We start from the raw sequence: 22440 nt of genomic DNA, 5'->3' as shown, positions 1-22440 counted from the left end.
CTTTGTATTTTCATCATTTCAACCACACCTACTGATCAGAAGAGCTTTACAAGCTGTAACTACCATATCTGCCCCATGAATTAGTTGCCAGACAACATATTTTTGTCAAACCACATTTCTGTGACAGCGTTCCAGCTGGTTCACGAACACTTCTCATGAAGGGCAGCACCGAGGCTCAGCTAAGATGCTGTCAGAGCTCCGGCTGACGTCAGCAACACCAGGAAACTGCTCACAGACCCTGGTGCTGCCCTCAGGAGTCGTCCCAGCAGACTGAAGACGTGGACAGGACAGCAGAAAACAGGCAAGGCATCCACAACGCTTACATCTTCACTCTCCAGAGAGCAGAGAGGTGAGAATAATGCACAGAGCTCAGGTGGAGGCATCAAATGTGTGTTTCTATCAGCATAACTCTGGTCTGGATCCCTCCACCTGCTGCACATTCCTACCACCCCATCCTGAAATTTCCATTTCGAGTAAACAGAAAGTAATTTACGATGGCTCAGACTGCTCGCTGCGAATGCTAATGTCACCATTTGCTGTCTCCCTTTATGCCCAAGATGGAGCAGCATGTAAATTCACCGGGACTCTGGCTGTCATTTACCGTCAGAGACGTCTGAGATTCAGCTCTTTGTTTCTCTTGAGACCGACAGAAATACATCCAGTAGATTAACACGGCTGAGATGCTGCTGCTTCTGATCTGCCGGCCCTTTAACTCTCAGATATCTTTGGAGAAAGCACTAATCCAACCTACAAATCTTTTTTTTTATTGACACATTTAATCATTTATGGAGCTTCTTTTTTTCTGTAAACGTGGCTCTAAGCTACTTTTTATTCATATGAAACTCGACCCAGTGCAAATCAAAGTGTGAATAAAAATAAATCTTTAAAGATAGTCTTCATTCATAATGAAATCTGTGTCTCAGATCAGTTATTGAGCTTCCTCATCAGCCCAGATGTGTAAAACTGTTCATTTCTGCTGCCCCGGGATCTTAAAGAAAAGAAAATGGCCCTGAGTTTCCTCTTGGGTCAGCAGAGTGTAAACTAACACAGTCTGTCAGGATAAACCGTTTTAAATGAGAGCTTCAACATCTCACAGGGTTTAAATGGAGTTAATCAGGACCTTCCAGGGTCCCTACAGGTGTATGTTGGATCCAACGGGCCCCAGCAAAATAAGGAGTGCATCACATCCACCGATCAGCCATTAAAAGCAGGTTAAATATATGACTCATTATTCTGCAGGGAGACAGGAGTCTCAGGAAGAGCTGCAGGAACTACTCAGATCCCAATCTGATCAATCATCCACAGGAACAAACCAGATCTCTAAATGTGCCGCGTCACAGCTCATCAGGCCCAAAACATCTGCTGCTCAGAGCTTCTTTTGGCTCCGAACCGTTAAGCAGGTGGTTCTGATGATCATTAATACAGAGAAAAACTCCGTCCTGCCGCAGCTCAGAAAGCTTTCTTTTAACTGGTTGCATCTGGTGCAGTTATTTCTGAACTGGTTTGTATCCTTCCCTGGATGCCTTGTTTTAGGGTTTTATTTTACACTGGCTCAATGTCAGTCTAACTGTGGTTTTAACATCTTTATTTCATCTTTATTCAATCCAACGCACTGCTCCTATGATATCACAAACTCATCCATTTAATAACTGCCTGATTGGACGGACAAAAGTGGAAGAAAAACAGAAATCCACCACAAACTTTGGTCATTTCTTCAATCAGACTGAAAGACTCAGCCTTTTCCACCCAGCTAACAGCCTCCACCCAGCTAACAGCCTCCACCCAGCTAACAGCCTCCATCCAGCTAACAGCCTCCATCCAGCTAACAGCCTCCACCCAGCTAACAGCCTCCACCCAGCTAACAGCCTCCATCCAGCTAACAGCCTCCACCCAGCTAACAGCCTCCACCCAGCTAACAGCCTTTTCCATCCAGCTAACAGCCTCCACCCAGCTAACAGCCTCCACCCAGCTAACAGCCTCCAGCCAGCTAACAGCCTCCACCCAGCTAACAGCCTCCATCCAGCTAACAGCCTCCACCCAGCTAACAGCCTCCACCCAGCTAACAGCCTCCATCCAGCTAACAGCCTCCACCCAGCTAACAGCCTCCATCCAGCTAACAGCCTCCACCCAGCTAACAGCCTCCACCCAGCTAACAGCCTCCATCCAGCTAACAGCCTTTTCCATCCAGCTAACAGCCTCCACCCAGCTAACAGCCTCCACCCACTTAACAGCCTCCATCCAGCTAACAGCCTCCACCCAGCTAACAGCCTCCATCCAGCTAACAGCCTCCACCCAGCTAACAGCCTCCATCCAGCTAACAGCCTCCACCCACTTAACAGCCTCCATCCAGCTAACAGCCTCCACCCAGCTAACAGCCTCCATCCAGCTAACAGCCTCCACCCAGCTAACAGCCTCCATCCAGCTAACAGCCTCCACCTAGCTAACAGCCTCCATCCAGCTAACAGCCTCCACCCAGCTAACAGCCTCCACCCAGCTAACAGCCTCCACCCACTTAACAGCCTCCACCCAGCTAACAGCCTCCACCCAGCTAACAGCCTTTTCCATCCAGCTAACAGCCTCCATCCAGCTAACAGCCTCCAGCCAGCTAACAGCCTCCATCCACCTAACAGCCTCCACCTAGCTAACAGCCTCCATCCAGCTAACAGCCTCCACCCAGCTAACAGCCTCCACCCAGCTAACAGCCTTTTCCATCCAGCTAACAGCCTTTTCCATCCAGCTAACAGCCTCCATCCAGCTAACAGCCTTTTCCATCCAGCTAACAGCCTCCACCCAGCTAACAGCCTCCACCCAGCTAACAGCCTCCACCCAGCTAACAGCCTCCACCCAGCTAACAGCCTCCATCCAGCTAACAGCCTCCACCCAGCTAACAGCCTCCACCCAGCTAACAGCCTTTTCCATCCAGCTAACAGCCTTTTCCATCCAGCTAACAGCCTCCATCCAGCTAACAGCCTTTTCCATCCAGCTAACAGCCTCCACCCAGCTAACAGCCTCCACCCAGCTAACAGCCTCCACCCAGCTAACAGCCTCCACCCAGCTAACAGCCTCCATCCAGCTAACAGCCTCCACCCAGCTAACAGCCTCCACCCAGCTAACAGCCTTTTCCATCCAGCTAACAGCCTTTTCCATCCAGCTAACAGCCTCCATCCAGCTAACAGCCTTTTCCATCCAGCTAACAGCCTCCACCCAGCTAACAGCCTCCACCCAGCTAACAGCCTCCACCCAGCTAACACCCTCCACCCAGCTAACAGCCTCCATCCAGCTAACAGCCTCCACCCAGCTAACAGCCTCCATCCAGCTAACAGCCTCCATCCAGCTAACAGCCTCCACCCAGCTAACACCCTCCACCCAGCTAACAGCCTCCATCCAGCTAACAGCCTCCACCCAGCTAACACCCTCCATCCAGCTAACAGCCTCCACCCAGCTAACAGCCTCCACCCAGCTAACAGCCTCCAGCTCTACTCAAAGCTTGAAATATCAGAGGGAAAGACTCGAAATGAACAAACAGAAATGACAGGAACTAGTTAAAGGATGGTGGTCCTGCTGGTTCCTTTCTTTCTGTTTTATGCAACCTTACAGACAAGGACTGAACTTTCACCATAACTGCTCAAACAATCCGAAAAGCTTGTTTATCGATGACATCATCCTCTATCTGCAGACCCTGTGAGTTTGTATTTATTCTATAATTCCCCACAAACACTAAAGCCGCCACAGAGAGTCGCTCTTACAACCAAAACCTGATGATAAATAACAGGAAAGCAGCATCATTAACAGGAGCAACTATAGCCTTCATCAACACAAAGCCAGAGTCCCGGTTCAGTTTCCCACAATCAACAGTAAAATATCAGGAAAAATTAAAAAGGCATCAACACAGGATCATTTATTCTGATTACGATCATAATTACTGCTTTATTCGTTCTCATTCTTCTCCTTTAAGTATTTCTACTCTGAATCTGAGCAGAACTGCAGAAACAGCCTCACATTCAGTCATTGTTGCCACCTGTCAGTGGTTCTGGTGTCTTCTCCTGTCTGATGTAAGTTTTAAAAAGAAATGCGAGTGTAAAATCAGCACCACCCAAAAAACAACAATCCATGGAAACTACACCAAGCTGAAGTGAACTCTAACCATCCTCTGACTGATTCAGCTTCATTCAGAGCTTTTTAACCACCTGTAAACATCCAAGAGGCTTGGTTTTAAATGGGTAATATTCATTAAATAAGCAAATAATTAAGGGATTAATAAATATCCAGAGAACTAGACAATATTGAAAACACATATTCAAATAAAATGTAACTTTCTTTGCAGTTTTACAGTAAACCGACAAGAATTACATTACTTTTTAGATTCTTTTTTCATGATTTTTACTCTTTTTGAGGCAAAATAAGGGTCTTAGGCAAGCATTTAGTGGCTTTACATCGTAAACGATTAAATTATTAACTGTCTAATCTGATGCACAGTTAGCAGCTTCCACATGGAAACAAACTGAACGTCCACGCATGAGCATAAAAAAGGAGAAATTACATCCTCAGAACGTTTACTTTCATCTTCGGTCGGCTTCCTGAGCAACAGAAATATCACGGTAAACCCTGAAGTTAGCAGGTTATTCCTTCTGTCTGCAGGCAGCATCTCTGACTTTCTGACCTCTCGGTCAAACCTGAGCAGAAGGAAACTCTTCTTTCAGGCCTCAGCAATGAGCCACAAGCAGCATTTTAATAAAACATGAGTTTCTGGAGCTCATGGCAGCGACTGTCCTGGATGCAATGGTGGAAAGATGTGGATACATTTCAACAGAGAGGAGGAAACATGCACAGTGAGTTTGACCTTATGTTGTCTCCAGCGAGGACAGAAATACTCCACATGCTGGGGGATATTATGCAGGTATAGGCTTAATTCAAAGGGGATTAAAAAACTAGACGACTGCATAAAATCCTTTGGGCTGCCATCCAATCTTTCTCCAAAACAGTCTTTGCATAAAGGGATTCTCGGGTGAAGCTGTGCCCTATGAATAATTAATAATTAACCGGCATATTACAAGTCATCCTTGTTGGCATAGAAAGGGGAACCATAGATAGTCTGTTCTGTCATACAGAAATAAAAGGCTATTTTGTGTGAGGATAACTTAAAAATATTAAAATAATATAGGAGGAGGTCAGAATTGATGCTGTAAATGAACAGGATGTTCCCATGTGCCAAAGTCCGCCTGAAACTCGTATAATTTAGCATGGGATTGGTTTAAATTGGATGTTTTTTGAATAGATGAACATATTTTTTGTTATTTTAGGGGAGACTGGTTAAAAATCTTAAATTCTGCAATGACATGGTCAGCCTCATGGTGTGTATTTTAGGATATTTTCAACACTTTAACGCTGATCCGAACTGACGGGGTGACCTCGCTATGAGAAAAAAAAGTAATTATTTTACTTAAACTGAGTTATTTCGCGCCGAATATAGAAAATATGCTTTAATTTTTAAAATAACACCGCCAACTTGCCGACTTTTCCTTTGGTATAAGAACTTTTCCGTGTTTTTGCGCTGAATGATGGGGGAGTAAACAGAAGGGAGCCGTCCTACCGTCGTGGGGGGGCTCCGGCTGTAACGACACGGTTCCGTCCCTGTGCAGGCGGATGAAGGACGGGTCCTTCGCCCGGCCGAGCCGCCCGGCCGGCGGGCGGGGCACTCTGAGTCCGCTGCAGCACTGGTAGCACACCGCCCACGCCTGCTCCTCGTTGATCGGCTGCTCGTAGGACTTCAGCACCTCCTCCAGAGACAGCTCCCGGGGCTCGGCCAGGTCCCGCACCTCGCCGCGGTCCGTGGGGGCGCTTACTCGCGAATCCCCGTCCTCGGCGCTTCTGTTGGTGGATCTGGCCATGGCTGCATGAGCCCATGCTTCCCTACGTGGACACCGGGGCCATTTGTGGCGTCCGCTGGTCGGCCAGGTCTCCTGTCCACCGATTAACTTGCTGTCAGCTGCCGCAGCTGCGCCTCGTTACCAACCGCGTTGTCAAGGTAGCCAACGGACCACTTCCGGTTTTAAATGTTAAAAAAATAAAACGAATACTTTGTTTCAAGGAATTTTGAGGGAATTTTCGGCCTCGATGTTTTTAAATCTATAGAAAATGAATCAAAGTGATATAATTTAAATAATAAAGTTTGTTCTCCCCAAAGCGTGATCAACCCTCTTTCGTTTCTTCTTCTTCTCCTTTCTGCTCCGGCACACCACAGATTAATCACTGCACCCCCAGCAGCCTCCAGACCATGAAATGAGTCAAAGCAACATGAGAGGATTGGGTAATATTTCGCTCTTTGGCTCTCCCTGCAGTTGAGTCCTGTAACTGTGCAGCAAAGCACATTAATTTATTCATTTTGTGTTGAGGAGGCCACAAAGATGCCATCAATAGCCCTGAACTGTAGTACCCCAGCAACAAGTCACTCCAGGGTAGTTTTAGGCCCAGGAATGTGCATAACAAAGGTTACTTAAAAACGAGTCAGAGCACATAGATTTAAGGTTCATAATCTTACTATTACTGTTACTTTAAATCCCCTAAACTGATGATAATGTAAATAATCTAATAAAAGGGTGCAGTTTTTATAATATCACTAAACAAACTGAAAATGGAATCATTTGTTTAAAATATAACAAGAAATCATGAAAAATCGTCTTTAAACTGTCTATTTTTGTTGAAGTGAAACCTAAAAATTATCTAATGATGAACATATTCAGTATATTCGGCCAATGGTTTGAATAACGTCATACTTTCAGTAAAACCACGACACTTCCGGTTGGAGTCTTGTTTTTATGGGTAACTTGACTTCCTCGCTGCCGTGAAAGGAGACACACCAAGCGGGTCTGCGGGGAACCGTCTCCCGGCTGCCGCAGCATCCATCTGCGGGGAACCGTCCTCCCGGCTGCCGCAGCATCCATCTGCGGGGAACCGTCCTCCCGGCTGCCGCAGCATCCATCTGCGGGGAACCGTCTCCCGGTGATGTGTTGTCTCTGTTTTCTGTGGATGTGGGATCTCACGGATTATTATGGGATAGAAGGAGTCCTGTCCAAGCGTCCTTCTGTAGAAATGAATGCGTTATTTGGGTCACTTCAGAGCTGAATTGTGGGTAGTTTCTGCCTTTTGCCCGAAGTTGATCCATTTAGACTGTTTTTGTACAGATTTAACTGATCTCAGGGGCCATTTTACATTTGACTTTGTGGTCTCTGTTTGGCCCCTACCTCCACTGTGAGGTCCCTACCTCCACTGTGAGGCCCCTACCTCCACTGTGAGGCCCCTACCTCCACTGTCAGGCCCCTACCTCCACTGTCAGGCCCCTACCTCCACTGTGAGGCCCCTACCTCCACTGTCAGGCCCCTACCTCCACTGTCAGGCCCCTACCTCCACTGTGAGGCCCCTACCTCCACTGTGAGGTCCCTACCTCCACTGTCAGGCCCCTACCTCCACTGTCAGGCCCCTACCTCCACTGTGAGGCCCCTACCTCCACTGTGAGGCCCCTACCTCCACTGTGAGGCCCCTACCTCCACTGTCAGGCCCCTACCTCCACTGTGAGGCCCCTACCTCCACTGTGAGGCCCCTACCTCCACTGTGAGGCCCCTACCTCCACCGTCAGGCCCCTACCTCCACTGTGAGGCCCCTACCTCCACTGTGAGGCCCCTACCTCCACTGTGAGGCCCCTACCTCCACTGTCAGGCCCCTACCTCCACCGTGAGGTCCCTACCTCCACCGTCAGGCCCCTACCTCCACCGTCAGGCCCCTACCTCCACCGTGAGGTCCCTACCTCCACCGTCAGGCCCCTACCTCCACTGTGAGGCCCCTACCTCCACTGTGAGGCCCCTACCTCCACTGTGAGGCCCCTACCTCCACTGTCAGGCCCCTACCTCCACCGTGAGGTCCCTACCTCCACTGTCAGGCCCCTACCTCCACTGTGAGGCCCCTACCTTCTGGCGCTCCCCGCCGTAAATTCAAAATGGCGGAATCCGTGACAGATTTTTTATCGGCGCACGGCCGGTTTTATGTATTTAAGGGTTTTAGGTGCACCTTATGGTGCGGAGAATACAGTAATAAACAATTATTCATGTCCTCATTTATATTTCAGGTACTTTTTTACTACTTTTTTCCTGCTCTGTTCTTGCATTAAAGTGTAATCACAGCCTCATCAGTCCACTGTGTCTGATTCTGTCCATCATGGCCTCCACTGCAGCCCTGAAGCAGTCACAGCAACCAGAAACTCTCACTCTGCTCAGGTCATTCGGGTGTTTTCATCTCTGATAGGATTCATTTTAACAGTTGCTTGAAAAACTAGACAGAAGTAAATTGAGTTTGAATTCAAATACAGATTAATGAAGCTGTTTCAATGTCTTTCAATGCAGTAATAGTTTTTTTTGCAGTAATAGTTTTGGACACCAGGGGGCACTGCACTCACTGACCAACAGGAGTTCTCCCATGTGCTCAACACTTGTTGGCTGCTTTTTCTTCACTCTGCCGTCATGTCTGAGGTGGTTTGAGCAGATGAGGGTGGAGGTCATCTGGTGCAGATGTATCTCAGCTTGTTGGTCAAACAGCTCTTATTTACAGAGCCTGGAGGTGTGTTTTGGCTCATTTTCCTGTCAACAAAAAGCAAACGATGGAGCCTGTGGGACGGAAACAGGAGGAACAGCATGTGGAAGCCATTCATCTTCTTTGTGGGGTCACAAACCTTTTAAAAACAGTGCAGTGAGCCCGTTTAAGTGTTTTACATTTAACCTGAAACCAAACATATTTAGAAGAGCAGCTTATGTTAAAAACTCAGCCAACAGGTGGCGCCGAAATGTAAATTATGTTGGAATCACTTCAGAAACAGCTGAAGCCATCAAGGTTTGGATCAGAAACAGAAGAAAAACAGACAAAGGCTCCATCTGAGGATTTATTCCTGTTATTAGTACCATGTAGTTTTCACTGATTCTTCTTACAAACATCACAGCTTCGTGTTCACAGCAAAGACGATTTTAATAAAACCAAAGTCGGATTCTCAGTAAAACCAGCAGCCGATTCCAGTGAAAGCCTGTTATCTGGAGGTCATTTACATGCGTTTTACATACAGCGTCGTACCCTGTTGGTGTGGAAATCTGCACAAATAAGCCAAGATCAGAGGCTACAGGATGCTAATAATTCTGTTTTCCACTCAGCAGCTATTTGTGGATCTGCTGTGATTTTTTTGGTCTTCCCTGTTTTCACATCATGATCAGAACATTTTGTTCGGTCATTTTCTTGCTAAACGGTTTAAGGAGAAAAGAAGGATTAGATTCATGGATCAGTGAAAGTTGTTAGTCGGAGCTGCAGTTCTGCTCGTTTCTTTGCTCTGAATCAAACTCAGATGAACAGCAGCGAAAGTCTCATAACTAAAAACTCTTAGTTTTACATGTTTTACAGCCAATTAACTGAACATTTTCTCTAAAATGCAAAAGAAAAGAAGCTTTACAGTAAATCTAGAACAGAATAATAACTCTCTATTCTATTGGAAACTTTTGTTCGTCTGAAACCATGACAACGAGATGCAAAATGAACACAAACCAATGAAATGATCTCACTGAGAGGCAGGAAAGGATGAAGCCGGTAGAAAGCGTAGAAGCTGTAAACTTCCACTGATGTAGGATCAACCCAAACATCCGGTGTGGAAAACTGGTTTTACGAGTCGTCCCCTCATCAGAAGAAATGTCAGGTTTCACTCCAGCCTCCAGCCCCTCGTCTCTTCTCAGCTGTTCTGCCCTCCACCTCCTGACAGACAGACGTCTGCTGAATAATCTTTAATATCTTCCATGCAAATCCAGCCCATATTTCTCTCCTTTAGGCCAGATGTTGAGATGGAGCCAAACAAAGGAAAGGCTGAAAGATGCTAAAAATAGCCCGGAGACATAAAGTACCCTGTGGGTTTTTCTCTTTACATATTCAAAAATAATATTTCCATGTGGTCCTTCACAATAAAAGCATGGATGAAAGAAGATGAAATGTTGCTGCTTTGAAAACAATCTTTTGTTGCATAAATTAAGACAAAAAAGTGACACATCAGTGCACCGGCTTTGCTGAGAGAAAACTGCCTTCATGCGTTTGACATTTTGACTGATCAATACCTTAAAAAGTCAAACAAATTGACATAAAACACTAAAAGAATCTGAACTAACTACTAATAAGTCTAAAAATGTAAATCAACACGATCCATTATGATTCCAACTCAAAACAGGGTCATTTAGTGTAATCAATTACTACGTGATCAATAAAAAATAACTGCTAAACAAACATAAATAAAGAATTAGGGAACTCAAGGGTCCAGATTTCCAGTTTTCTGCCTTCAGTTAAGCCTGCTGAGCATCATCAGCCGTCTTTAATGAGCTTCTTCACCCCTTTGGAGGCGACTGTTTGATCAGGAAACGGCAGAAAAAGCCGCTTAAATGGAGCAGAATTCAGTGCTGAGGTAAATATGATTGAGCTTGAGATCTGTCCCCTTCGGAGGGGAAGACTTCCCAGCTGTAACGTAATGCTGCTTTTAGTGAATCTTACGGCTCCTTCGCTTCCTCTGCAGGCTGCAGTTCAGAAGAAACAGAGACAGAGAAGTTTGACATCTTTAGCTGGAGTGCAGCAGACCTCAGAGGAGTGCCGGTGCGTTCAGGAACCGGAGAGCAGTCACTGCCGGTGTGTTCAGGAACAGGTGAGCAGTCACTGCTCTGCAGAGTGCCGGTGCGTTCAGGAACAGGTGAGCAGTCACTGCCGGTGTGTTCAGGAACAGGTGAGCAGTCACTGCCGGTGCGTTCAGGAACAGGCGAGCAGTCACTGCCGGTGTGTTCAGGAACAGGTGAGCAGTCACTGCCGGTGCGTTCAGGAACAGGCGAGCAGTCACTGCCGGTGTGTTCAGGAACAGGTGAGCAGTCACTGCTCTGCAGAGTGCCGGTGCGTTCAGGAACAGGCGAGCAGTCACTGCCGGTGTGTTCAGGAACAGGTGAGCAGTCACTGCCGGTGCGTTCAGGAACAGGCGAGCAGTCACTGCCGGTGCGTTCAGGAACAGGTGAGCAGTCACTGCCGGTGTGTTCAGGAACAGGCGAGCAGTCACTGCTCTGCAGAGTGCCGGTGTGTTCAGGAACAGGTGAGCAGTCGCTGCCGGTGTGTTCAGGAACAGGCGAGCAGTCCCTGCCGGTGCGTTCAGGAACAGGTGAGCAGTCGCTGCCGGTGCGTTCAGGAACAGGTGAGCAGTCGCTGCCGGTGTGTTCAGGAACAGGTGAGCAGTCACTGCCGGTGCGTTCAGGAACAGGTGAGCAGTCACTGCCGGTGCGTTCAGGAACAGGCGAGCAGTCACTGCCGGTGTGTTCAGGAACAGGTGAGCAGTCCCTGCCGGTGTGTTCAGGAACAGGTGAGCAGTCACTGCCGGTGTGTTCAGGAACAGGTGAGCAGTCACTGCCGGTGTGTTCAGGAACAGGTGAGCAGTCACTGCCGGTGTGTTCAGGAACAGGCGAGCAGTCACTGCCGGTGTGTTCAGGAACAGGCGAGCAGTCACTGCCGGTGTGTTCAGGAACAGGCGAGCAGTCACTGCTCTGCAGAGTGCCGGTGCGTTCAGGAACAGGTGAGCAGTCACTGCCGGTGTGTTCAGGAACAGGTGAGCAGTCACTGCCGGTGTGTTCAGGAACAGGCGAGCAGTCACTGCCGGTGTGTTCAGGAACAGGCGAGCAGTCACTGCTCTGCAGAGTGCCGGTGCGTTCAGGAACAGGCGAGCAGTCACTGCCGGTGTGTTCAGGAACAGGAGAGCAGTCACTGCCGGTGCGTTCAGGAACAGGCGAGCAGTCACTGCCGGTGCGTTCAGGAACAGGTGAGCAGTCACTGCCGGTGCGTTCAGGAACAGGTGAGCAGTCACTGCCGGTGTGTTCAGGAACAGGAGAGCAGTCACTGCCGGTGCATTCAGGAACAGGTGAGCAGTCACTGCCGGTGTGTTCAGGAACAGGCGAGCAGTCACTGCCGGTGTGTTCAGGAACAGGCGAGCAGTCACTGCCGGTGCGTTCAGGAACAGGTGAGCAGTCACTGCCGGTGTGTTCAGGAACAGGCGAGCAGTCACTGCCGGTGTGTTCAGGAACAGGAGAGCAGTCACTGCCGGTGCGTTCAGGAACAGGCGAGCAGTCCCTGCCGGTGCGTTCAGGAACAGGCGAGCAGTCGCTGCCGGTGCGTTCAGGAACAGGCGAGCAGTCACTGCCGGTGCGTTCAGGAACAGGCGAGCAGTCCCTGCCGGTGCGTTCAGGAACAGGCGAGCAGTCGCTGCCGGTGTGTTCAGGAACAGGAGAGCAGTCACTGCCGGTGTGTTCAGGAACAGGAGAGCAGTCACTGCCGGTGTGTTCAGGAACAGGTGAGCAGTCACTGCCGGTGCGTTCAGGAACAGGCGAGCAGTCACTGCCGGTGTGTTCAGGAACAGGTGAGCAGTCGCTGCCGGTGTGTTCAGGAACAGGCGAGCAGTCACTGCTCTGCAGAGTGCCGGTGTGTTCAGGAATAGGCGAGCAGTCGCTGCCGGTGCGTTCAGGAACAGGCGAGCAGTCACTGCCGGTGCGTTCAGGAACAGGCGAGCAGTCACTGCCGGTGCGTTCAGGAACAGGCGAGCAGTCACTGCCGGTGCGTTCAGGAACAGGCGAGCAGTCACTGCCGGTGCGTTCAGGAACAGGCGAGCAGTCACTGCCGGTGCGTTCAGGAACAGGCGAGCAGTCCCTGCCGGTGCGTTCAGGAACAGGCGAGCAGTCACTGCCGGTGCGTTCAGGAACAGGTGAGCAGTCACTGCCGGTGCGTTCAGGAACAGGTGAGCAGTCACTGCCGGTGCGTTCAGGAACAGGTGAGCAGTCACTGCCGGTGTGTTCAGGAACAGGAGAGCAGTCACTCCCGGTGTGTTCAGGAACAGGTGAGCAGTCACTGCCGGTGCGTTCAGGAACATGTGAGCAGTCACTGCCGGTGCGTTCAGGAACAGGTGAGCAGTCACTGCCGGTGCGTTCAGGAACAGGTGAGCAGTCACTGCCGGTGTGTTCAGGAACAGGAGAGCAGTCACTCCCGGTGTGTTCAGGAACAGGTGAGCAGTCACTGCCGGTGCGTTCAGGAACATGTGAGCAGTCACTGCCGGTGCGTTCAGGAACAGGTGAGCAGTCGCTGCCGGTGTGTTCAGGAACAGGTGAGCAGTCCCTGCCGGTGCGTTCAGGAACAGGTGAGCAGTCGCTGCTCTGCAGCGTTTTCACATCACTGTTTGGTTCCCAGGGAGCCGGAACCTTGGCGGAGCACGAAGAAAACAATCCGATCTCAAGTTAAAAGAGTCAGATTGAGCCGCACCCAGTGAGAAATAAAGGGCCATGAAACTGACTGGGGATAAAAACCGATCAATAACCCCTTTGGGCAGTGTGTGCTGCCCCCTAATGTCTGATGGAAGCTTTTCATTAACCACAGACTCTAACTTAGTAACTTATTCCCACTGCTATGAAGGAGCCTTCTGATTCGTCTCCACCTCCTTTCCCTTCCTTTCAGTGTGGGACTTCTTTAGATCCGACTCCCTTTCGTTCTCCACCTCCTTTCCCTTCCTTTCACTGTGGGACTTCTTTAGATCCGACTCCCTTTCGTTCTCCACCTCCTTTCCCTTCCTTTCACTGTGGGACTTCTTTAGATCCGACTCCCTTTCGTTCTCCACCTCCTTTCCCTTCCTTTCAGTGTGGGACTTCTTTAGATCCGACTCCCTTTCGTTCTCCACCTCCTCGCACAGATGTGAGCAAACACAAAGTTGTTCAAACGAGCCAAAAAGGGAGATTTTGTTGCATCTTTCCCAAATGAACTCAATCCCTTCCTCAGTAATTCATCCATCCTCGACCCTCGGCTCCCGGCTCAGAGACGGCTCTGCAGCATCAAACCATTGTTTAGCTGCAGCAAACATCTGGATCTGGTGACTGCTGAAGGTGTTTCATTCGTTTCTAAATCATTTCACAGTGTGGGATGGAGGCCCTCTGAGGACACACTTTCGTCTCCTCCTCTCGCTGCCTCAGTAAAAGTGTAAGATATTTTGCTCAGGTTGGTTTTGGGCTCAAAGGCAGGAGGACGGAGCAGAGAGAAGACGCAGAGCCTCAAATTAAACTGATCAGACGATGGTTGGGGAGTCCAGGAGAGACCCTGCAGGTCAGGGCAGGCCTCCGGAAAAAAGAAATGATCAGAACTGGACTCAACTCTTGTGTTTGTGGGGATCTTTGGAGGGAGGCTTCCTCTTACTGTGGAGCACAGCTGCTCATTTAGCCGAATCTCTGCAGAGGAGGTGGAGGCTGCAAACTGAAACTGAACTAAACCACGAAGAAATGAATCTGAACTATCTGCAGAAGAAGCTCTCCTTGCACCACCGAACACCATAAAACACAGATGTGTCATAAAAGCACATCTCCATGTGAGCCCTGCACATGCACAGCCCACAAAGACGCCGCCAAAAGCCCAAAAATATGTCAAGCAGCTGCAAAGCATAAAGATGTGGAGCGGGGCTGGAAACCAAAGCTGTGACCTGCAGCATCTCAGGCCTGAGAAGTACTCCACAAAGAGTCAAAAGCACAACAAACTTCTCTCTTTAAAGTTTAGTTCAACTGAAAGCATCAGTTTTAAGATCAACACCAGCATCATAACTTGTATTTTAAGTGTTAAACTGTGGAATGAACACTGCTAACGTGGGAAAATGAGCCCAAAACAGCTGCTGCAGAAAGGAGTTCTGTTATTTAGTGGCTAACAATGTAAGCCCTAACCCAAAAGTAAACCCCAAAGCCTATTTATCCCTCTTAAAATGTAACAAACTTTTTAATCTCCAGCTGGATTAATTGATTAATTTCAACAATAACTACACCTGATCATAAAATCTAGTCAAAAGTGCTGTGAAGACGGCCTTCTGCTGGTGTTATTTCTACAGGAAACCGGGTAAATGTGAGTGAATCTGCTGCCATGCTAACACAAACAGCTGCTCCTAAACCCTCCTTCTCATGTGAATCTGACACAAATGCATGCTTTTATCAGCCAGCATGGCGCCGGCGCTCCCTCAGTTCATGGAGCAGTGATTTCCCGTCCAGCAGCTGAAGCAGAAGGCAGTTCGGTGCAGTCTCTTGGTGAGGAGGCCTCCTTCATCTTTTAACTGTTACTTGCATGCTGGGACTTTGCTGGCAGCCAGCTGAACTGAAACGGCTCCTGTGGCACCAGCAGATCGATGTCGAGCCTCTTCTGCTCTTTGTCGCTGTTCACTGTCCTGTAGCCCAGCAGCGACATGGCTCCTTTACATAGATCCTGGATGCGCTTGACCTTGCTGTGAGGCAGCGCGGTGCGCCAGGCCTGAGAGACGTCGGCAGCGTTTCGGGAGGTGATCTGGAAAGCTTCCTTGATGGAGCCTTTGCCCTTTCCGTGGGTCAGAGCGTAGATCCATTCCTGCAGCTGTGCCGTCATCTTTAAATCCACAAACTCATAAATGGCCCTTATCTCCTTTAGCGGGCTGCGTGCCACATCCTCGTAGCGCACCATTTTGTAGCGGCCCTGCAGAAAGGGGGGGGCCTTCAGGAGGGCGCGCTCGTTGATGCGCACGTGGCTCCGGCAGATCTCCTGCATCACCTGGTACTGCATCTCAGCTGCTGGTATGTTCCTCTGCTCCAACACAACAGCGTTGTCCCTCTCGAAGGACTTGGCCGACTCCTCCCTGGACCGCATCACGGCCCGTGGGTCTCGGACCAGGTGGATGATGCGCAGATCCAGGTGTGGGTCCTGCAGAAGGGGGTAAAGCGACTCCAGCTCGAACAGCCGCACCTCCTTCAGCACCACGTGGCTGTAGGTGGCGCAGGCCTCCTCCACCCTCTGCAGGCCCTGAGCGTCACAGGTCCGGAGGCACTGGGTGTGGTTGCTGAAGTGGTGGCGTGGCGTGAGAGGGCAGACAGGCGGCGAGCACAGCGCCCGGCTGTGACTCCACATGAACAGCGAGGACACGTTGTGCCGCTCCGGCATGTAGGCGTCCATCACTGAGAAGTCGCACCGGAACACGCTCCGGATCAGATCCCTCACAGCCATCCGCAGAGCTCGGGCCCCAGATTTCTCCACCTTGGTCCAGACGTGCCACGCTGGTTCCATCAGGTAGAAAACCGAGGGGTGCTGACTGAACACCTGACCCAGGAAAGATGAGCCCGAACGCCACGAAGACAGCAGAAGGACGTGGACTTTTCTGTCGGCGGCGGCGGGGTCGCAGGGGCTGAGCTGAACGTACCAGCTGCAGAACAGCACCACTGCTGCCCCCTGCAGGACCACCAGTAAGATCAAGGTGTTGAAGTTCACTCTGCAGTGGGGGGTCATGGCTGTGGGTCAGCGTGTATTATACCCGCTTCTTCTTCTGCAAACAGACAAAAAGAGGAGATAAAGGTCAGTTTTACACCAGTTTGCATCTTAAATCACCCCTCTGTGTGCCCCCCCCATAACCCCAAAGTTTAAATGTCTCTGACCAGCGCTGAGCAGCAGCTGTGCTCACAGACGACTGGCCGCGGCTCCCAGGGGGGGGGCACAGAATAACAGCTCAATGAGGGCTAATCGCAGCCGGAGGTCGCTGAAAAGCAAAATAAAAGTGATGCTGACAGAGATCAGTGCTGAACTGTCCAGGAAGGAGGATGGTTTCCATATCAGGAACGACTGATTTCCCGTGTTTTTGTTCTTGGGATGTTGTTAACGGGCTGAACCCGCTTCGCACACCGCTGTCACTGGTGGTTCATTCAGATTCCTTCAGCTGCACTTAGTCCAGAAAGCAGTTCTTCCTCAGGCTGCTACAAACACATCGTTTTTCTACAGGTGCAGCAGCTGGTTGTCTGGTTTTTCTTTCTATTTCTGTTCTGTTTCCTCTTCTTTCCTCTTCTTCTTGTCCCCCGGTCCGGTTCAGTTCTATTAAATGTTAAATACTGTAAACAGAAATAAATAAATGGGCATCAAGGGCAGCTTTACATTCATAAAGCTTCCCTTGGCAAAGTAAATCTGTATAAAAGGTATTCAGACTGCAGTTCTGCTGCAGTAAAGCTGAACAGGATAAAGGAAAAACCCAGATCGCTGTTGGCTGCTGATCAGTCACACAACAAAGCAAATTTAATGCCAACGAAATAGTTTCAGGTCAAGCACGTCCTGCCTGTAATTCACTTGATTTCATTTCTGAAATGTCCTTTTTATTGGGCTGTAAAACATCCCAGAGAGCAGAGAACTGAAGGCTTTGGCTTCATACCAATAAAGTTAAAGCTTAAGCTGCTTCAAAGTGTCACTGAAACCAAAACGGGACGACAGAAAGCAGGAAGAAATGCAACTCTGCAGTAATCCGATCTTCACGCTCGCCTCGATGTTCTTCAATATTTAGAGTTCACTGATCAGGCTCGAGCAGAAAGGTTCAGGTTTAGAAAAGAATGAGAAAAAGGAAGATAGCTGTTGAAAGTAGGAGGCCAAGGAGAGCGTAGCATCATGTGCTGAACGTGTCCCGACACGACCTCCTCCAGAGCCTCCAGATAAACTCCCTCTGCTGCATTCTGCATCCTGTCTGGGTTACATCACACTGTCATTAACACAACATCAACCCCCAGCTTCTTCAGGGCTTTAACTGACAGCTGGACTGGGGGGAAAACCCTTTAAATCACGCAGAAGGAAATGTCAAACGACACGGCTGCCATCATGCTGCTGCTCAACTCTATTTCACCACATCTCTCTGACCTCTAAGCTTAAATGAAGCTTCACACACTCCTCTGACAGGGTTTAGAAACATCTTTATTGGGTGAAAAGGCGACCTTCACGTGTCCAGCAGCGACTTCAGATCCTGAGCAGCCAGTTTTCTCGGGGCGTGGGTGAATGCTGCTGCGTTAAGCTGTGAAACTAAGCTGCTTTAATGCCAGAGAGCAGCCTCTGTGACAGAAACACCTTCACTGCCACGTTGGCCAACACTGAGGGATGTGTGCACAGCTTCAACAGAGCAAACATCTCCCTTTCTGAGACATTATCATGACGTATTCTTTCCATTTTCAGCTGGGAATGTTTCCCATAAAGAACTGAAATCTACTTCCTCAGGCCAGTCTTTGTCTGTCCTTCTGAAATCAAGCATTTCCAGATCAAACCACTGACTGAACCTCTCAGGAGGAAGGCAGATCGGCTTCACTTTTCTTCAGAGGAGGGGTTTCTGCACCAGAGCTGCATTTGTTCAGTAGAACACTATTGGGACACTTCAGTAAGAGGAGCAGAGGTCCACTCGATGGGTTTTAGAAGATAAGGAAACACTAAAAAGGAAGAATAAAGGCGAACAAAGCGCTTCAGCTCACAGTGGAGTTCCTCGTGCACTTTAAGAGCTTCTATTTAACCTGCATGAGCCAGCAGTCATCTGGCTGCTGATAGACCAGAGCAGCCAACCCCCACCATGACATACGGCTGTTTTATCCACAGATCAGCCATGATAAAACTGATTTAACTTGGTTAAAAGATGACCAAGTAAAACTGTTCTCATAAAGCAGCGTTTTACTGAAAAACAGGAAAGAATCCTTTTATTCAGAGAGTTGTTGCTGCTTCATAAACATACAGACCAGCCTCTCTTACACTCATCCTTTAATATTAAAAACAGCAAGAAAGAAGAAGACGAAGAGCCTGAGCTGCACCCAGCCTCCAAACCCCCCAAGATATAAATGATGAGATCTGCTGGAATCTCTGGGAAGGAAGCCCAGACCACAAAGACCCTCCTCAAAGTACAAAGGACCTGTTGCTAAAACCCTGACTTTATCAGGCTTAAACTGGTTTAAAAACACGTTTTTATGCCTGAAGTCTACAGATGCTTGGTTTCTCACACATGATTCATGCATCTGACCCCTAAAGGCTCACAAAGTCTGACATATATGTATATATACCTGCTTCTCTGTCCTCCTTCATGGACTAAAGCCTAAAGGCTCAGATATTTCTGAGGAATTCTGCATGAGAGATTTCACAGACAAAGTTGTGCTGTTTACTATCCTGTAAGAAGCTGTAAAAAAGGCCATTCTGAAGGAAGGGAACGGGCAGAAAAGGCTGAGCTGTGCAGGAAGTGGCTCCGTCCTGGGAGCTGGACTCTTTGTTGGTGGTGCCTGAGAGGAGGATGCAGAGGAGGGAAACTGGCTCCGTCCTGGGAGCTGGACTCTTTGTTGGTGGTGCCTGGGAGGAGGATGCAGAGGAGGGAAACTGGCTCCATCCTGGGAGCTGGACTCTTTGTTGGTGGTGCCTGAGAGGAGGATGCAGAGGAGGGAAACTGGCTCCATCCTGGGAGCTGGACTCTTTGTTGGTGGTGCCTGGGAGGAGGATGCAGAGGAGGGAAACTGGCTCCGTCCTGGGAGCTGGACTCTTTGTTGGTGGTGCCTGGGAGGAGGATGCAGAGGTAAACTGGCTCCATCCTGGGAGCTGGACTCTTTGTTGGTGGTGCCTGGGAGGAGGATGCAGAGGAGGGAAACTGGCTCCATCCTGGGAGCTGGACTCTTTGTTGGTGGTGCCTGGGAGGAGGATGCAGAGGAGGGAAACTGGCTCCATCCTGGGAGCTGGACTCTTTGTTGGTGGTGCCTGAGAGGAGGATGCAGAGGAGGGAAACTGGCTCCGTCCTGGGAGCTGGACTCTTTGTTGGTGGTGCCTGGGAGGAGGATGCAGAGGAGGGAAACTGGCTCCATCCTGGGAGCTGGACTCTTTGTTGGTGGTGCCTGAGAGGAGGATGCAGAGGAGGGAAACTGGCTCCGTCCTGGGAGCTGGACTCTTTGTTGGTGGTGCCTGAGAGGAGGATGCAGAGGAGGGAAACTGGCTCCATCCTGGGAGCTGGACTCTTTGTTGGTGGTGCCTGAGAGGAGGATGCAGAGGAGGGAAACTGGCTCCATCCTGGGAGCTGGACTCTTTGTTGGTGGTGCCTGGGAGGAGGATGCAGAGGAGGTAAACTGGCTCCGTCCTGGGAGCTGGACTCTTTGTTGGTGGTGCCTGGGAGGAGGATGCAGAGGAGGGAAACTGGCTCCGTCCTGGGAGCTGGACTCTTTGTTGGTGGTGCCTGAGAGGAGGATGCAGAGGAGGGAAACTGGCTCCATCCTGGGAGCTGGACTCTTTGTTGGTGGTGCCTGAGAGGAGGATGCAGAGGAGGGAAACTGGCTCCGTCCTGGGAGCTGGACTCTTTGTTGGTGGTGCCTGGGAGGAGGATGCAGAGGAGGGAAACTGGCTCCATCCTGGGAGCTGGACTCTTTGTTGGTGGTGCCTGGGAGGAGGATGCAGAGGAGGGAAACTGGCTCCATCCTGGGAGCTGGACTCTTTGTTGGTAGTGCCTGGGAGGAGGATGCAGAGGAGGGAAACTGGCTCCGTCCTGGGAGCTGGACTCTTTGTTGGTGGTGCCTGGGAGGAGGATGCAGAGGAGGTAAACTGGCTCCGTCCTGGGAGCTGGACTCTTTGTTGGTGGTGCCTGGGAGGAGGATGCAGAGGAGGGAAACTGGCTCCGTCCTGGGAGCTGGACTCTTTGTTGGTGGTGCCTGGGAGGAGGATGCAGAGGAGGGAAACTGGCTCCATCCTGGGAGCTGGACTCTTTGTTGGTGGTGCCTGGGAGGAGGATGCAGAGGAGGGAAACTGGCTCCGTCCTGGGAGCTGGACTCTTTGTTGGTGGTGCCTGGGAGGAGGATGCAGAGGAGGGAAACTGGCTCCGTCCTGGGAGCTGGACTCTTTGTTGGTGGTGCCTGAGAGGAGGATGCAGAGGAGGGAAACTGGCTCCATCCTGGGAGCTGGACTCTTTGTTGGTGGTGCCTGGGAGGAGGATGCAGAGGAGGTAAACTGGCTCCGTCCTGGGAGCTGGACTCTTTGTTGGTGGTGCCTGAGAGGAGGATGCAGAGGAGGGAAACTGGCTCCATCCTGGGAGCTGGACTCTTTGTTGGTGGTGCCTGAGAGGAGGATGCAGAGGAGGGAAACTGGCTCCGTCCTGGACTCTTTGTTGGTGGTGCCTGAGAGGAGGATGCAGAGGAGGGAAACTGGCTCCATCCTGGGAGCTGGACTCTTTGTTGGTGGTGCCTGGGAGGAGGATGCAGAGGAGGGAAACCGGCTCCGTCCTGGGAGCTGGACTCTTTGTTGGTGGTGCCTGGGAGGAGGATGCAGAGGAGGGAAACTGGCTCCATCCTGGGAGCTGGACTCTTTGTTGGTGGTGCCTGGGAGGAGGATGCAGAGGAGGGAAACTGGCTCCGTCCTGGGAGCTGGACTCTTTGTTGGTGGTGCCTGGGAGGAGGATGCAGAGGAGGGAAACTGGCTCCATCCTGGGAGCTGGACTCTTTGTTGGTGGTGCCTGAGAGGAGGATGCAGAGGAGGGAAACTGGCTCCATCCTGGGAGCTGGACTCTTTGTTGGTGGTGCCTGAGAGGAGGATGCAGAGGAGGGAAACTGCTCAGCAACACTCAGCCTCTCCACCAGGTGTTTACCCCCCACAGAAGCAGCTACAGACTCATTCCACCCTGTGTAGGCCAGAGGAAGTCCTGTCTGCCTGTGGCCATCAGACGGTTTCATTCATCTACCTCAGGTCCAGAGAGGAAGTGGAAACAGAGGCCAAATACCACCTCTCCTAATCACCTGCTGGTACGAACTGTTTTCTTTATTGAGGCTGCTGTTTGCACACATATTGGACTCAGTTATGGGGGGGGGGGGGGGGGGGGGGTATTAGATCAGGAAGGATTGCAGCGTGAAGACGATCCGTCCCACTGCAGAGATCCTGGGACGGTCTCAGGCAGTTCTGTGCTGCTGCACCAGCCGTATTACATCATCAACCTGACCGACCAATCACAGCCAACTACGGGCAGTGATGTCATATTTTTGCCATATCGCCCACCCCTCAGTTACTGAAGTTATTCTATGTTTCCCACTATCGTCACATCGCCCCCCCCTCGATGAATCCTCCCCAGAGCCCGGACCAAAAGGCAGCCAACAGCCAAAGAAGAGCTTCGGATGTTCCTCAAGACTTTTTACATTTATTCCTCAGTAAAGACCTTTAATGACTTAAAGTCGAACAAATGATTTACTGACCTGCTTTGGAACAAAGACTGTTTCTCTCTTCATTCAGAGGACTCGTATTACCTCCTGCTCTGTAGAGTTTACTGTCTAACTGCGGCAGCTGCTGAGCTCCCAGCTTTTCCAACAGTTCTTCTATCGGACCTCCACAAAGACGACAGTCCTGCAGGATTTACAGCCATGAAACTGCAACCTATCGAGAAAGTGGGATTCGTTCTGCTTTTATCTGACTCCAGATAACTTCAGGGTTCTTGTTATAAAACAAGCGATTCATTCTGCAACATCAGTGAGTTCAGGAAAGTCACCTGAGAGAAGGTGAAAAGCTGGGAGTGCATTAAAGATACAGGAGTTACGAGGTGTATAAAGTTTATTATGGTGGACTTAGACTGATGAAACCCTC

The 22440-nt window shown here is 50.1% G+C and overlaps 2 protein-coding genes across 2 annotated transcripts in view; both read right to left on the bottom strand.

Annotated features, from left to right (window-relative positions):
• Positions 1 to 6041, bottom strand: part of spire2 (spire-type actin nucleation factor 2) — a 41275-nt gene extending 35234 nt beyond the window's left edge. Inside the window, exon 1 of the mRNA XM_072386814.1 lies at positions 5591 to 6041. Coding sequence (XP_072242915.1) covers positions 5591 to 5888 — 298 coding nt within the window. The 5' untranslated portion in view covers positions 5889 to 6041. The remainder of the gene's footprint in view (positions 1 to 5590) is intronic.
• A 7208-nt stretch (positions 6042 to 13249) lies between these two features.
• chst6 (carbohydrate sulfotransferase 6) lies at positions 13250 to 16363 on the bottom strand. The gene has a single exon (XM_072386813.1). The coding sequence runs from the start codon at positions 16351 to 16353 to the stop codon at positions 15154 to 15156; it is 1200 nt and encodes a 399-aa protein (XP_072242914.1). The 5' UTR covers positions 16354 to 16363; the 3' UTR covers positions 13250 to 15153.
• Positions 16364 to 22440: the final 6077 nt, after the last annotated feature.

This window comes from Leuresthes tenuis, unplaced genomic scaffold, assembly GCF_036924035.1.
Source record: "Leuresthes tenuis unplaced genomic scaffold, fLeuTen1.0.hap1 SCAF_5, whole genome shotgun sequence".
In the NCBI taxonomy this organism is placed as follows: domain Eukaryota; kingdom Metazoa; phylum Chordata; class Actinopteri; order Atheriniformes; family Atherinopsidae; genus Leuresthes; species Leuresthes tenuis.
Note: the sequence above shows the minus strand (reverse complement) of the source record. Positions and strands in the feature narration are given on the sequence as shown.

Coding starts and splice junctions, on each gene's coding strand:
- chst6 (XM_072386813.1), bottom strand. CDS start 16,353: ATGACCCCCCACTGCAGAGTGAACTTCAACACCTTGATCTTACTGGTG.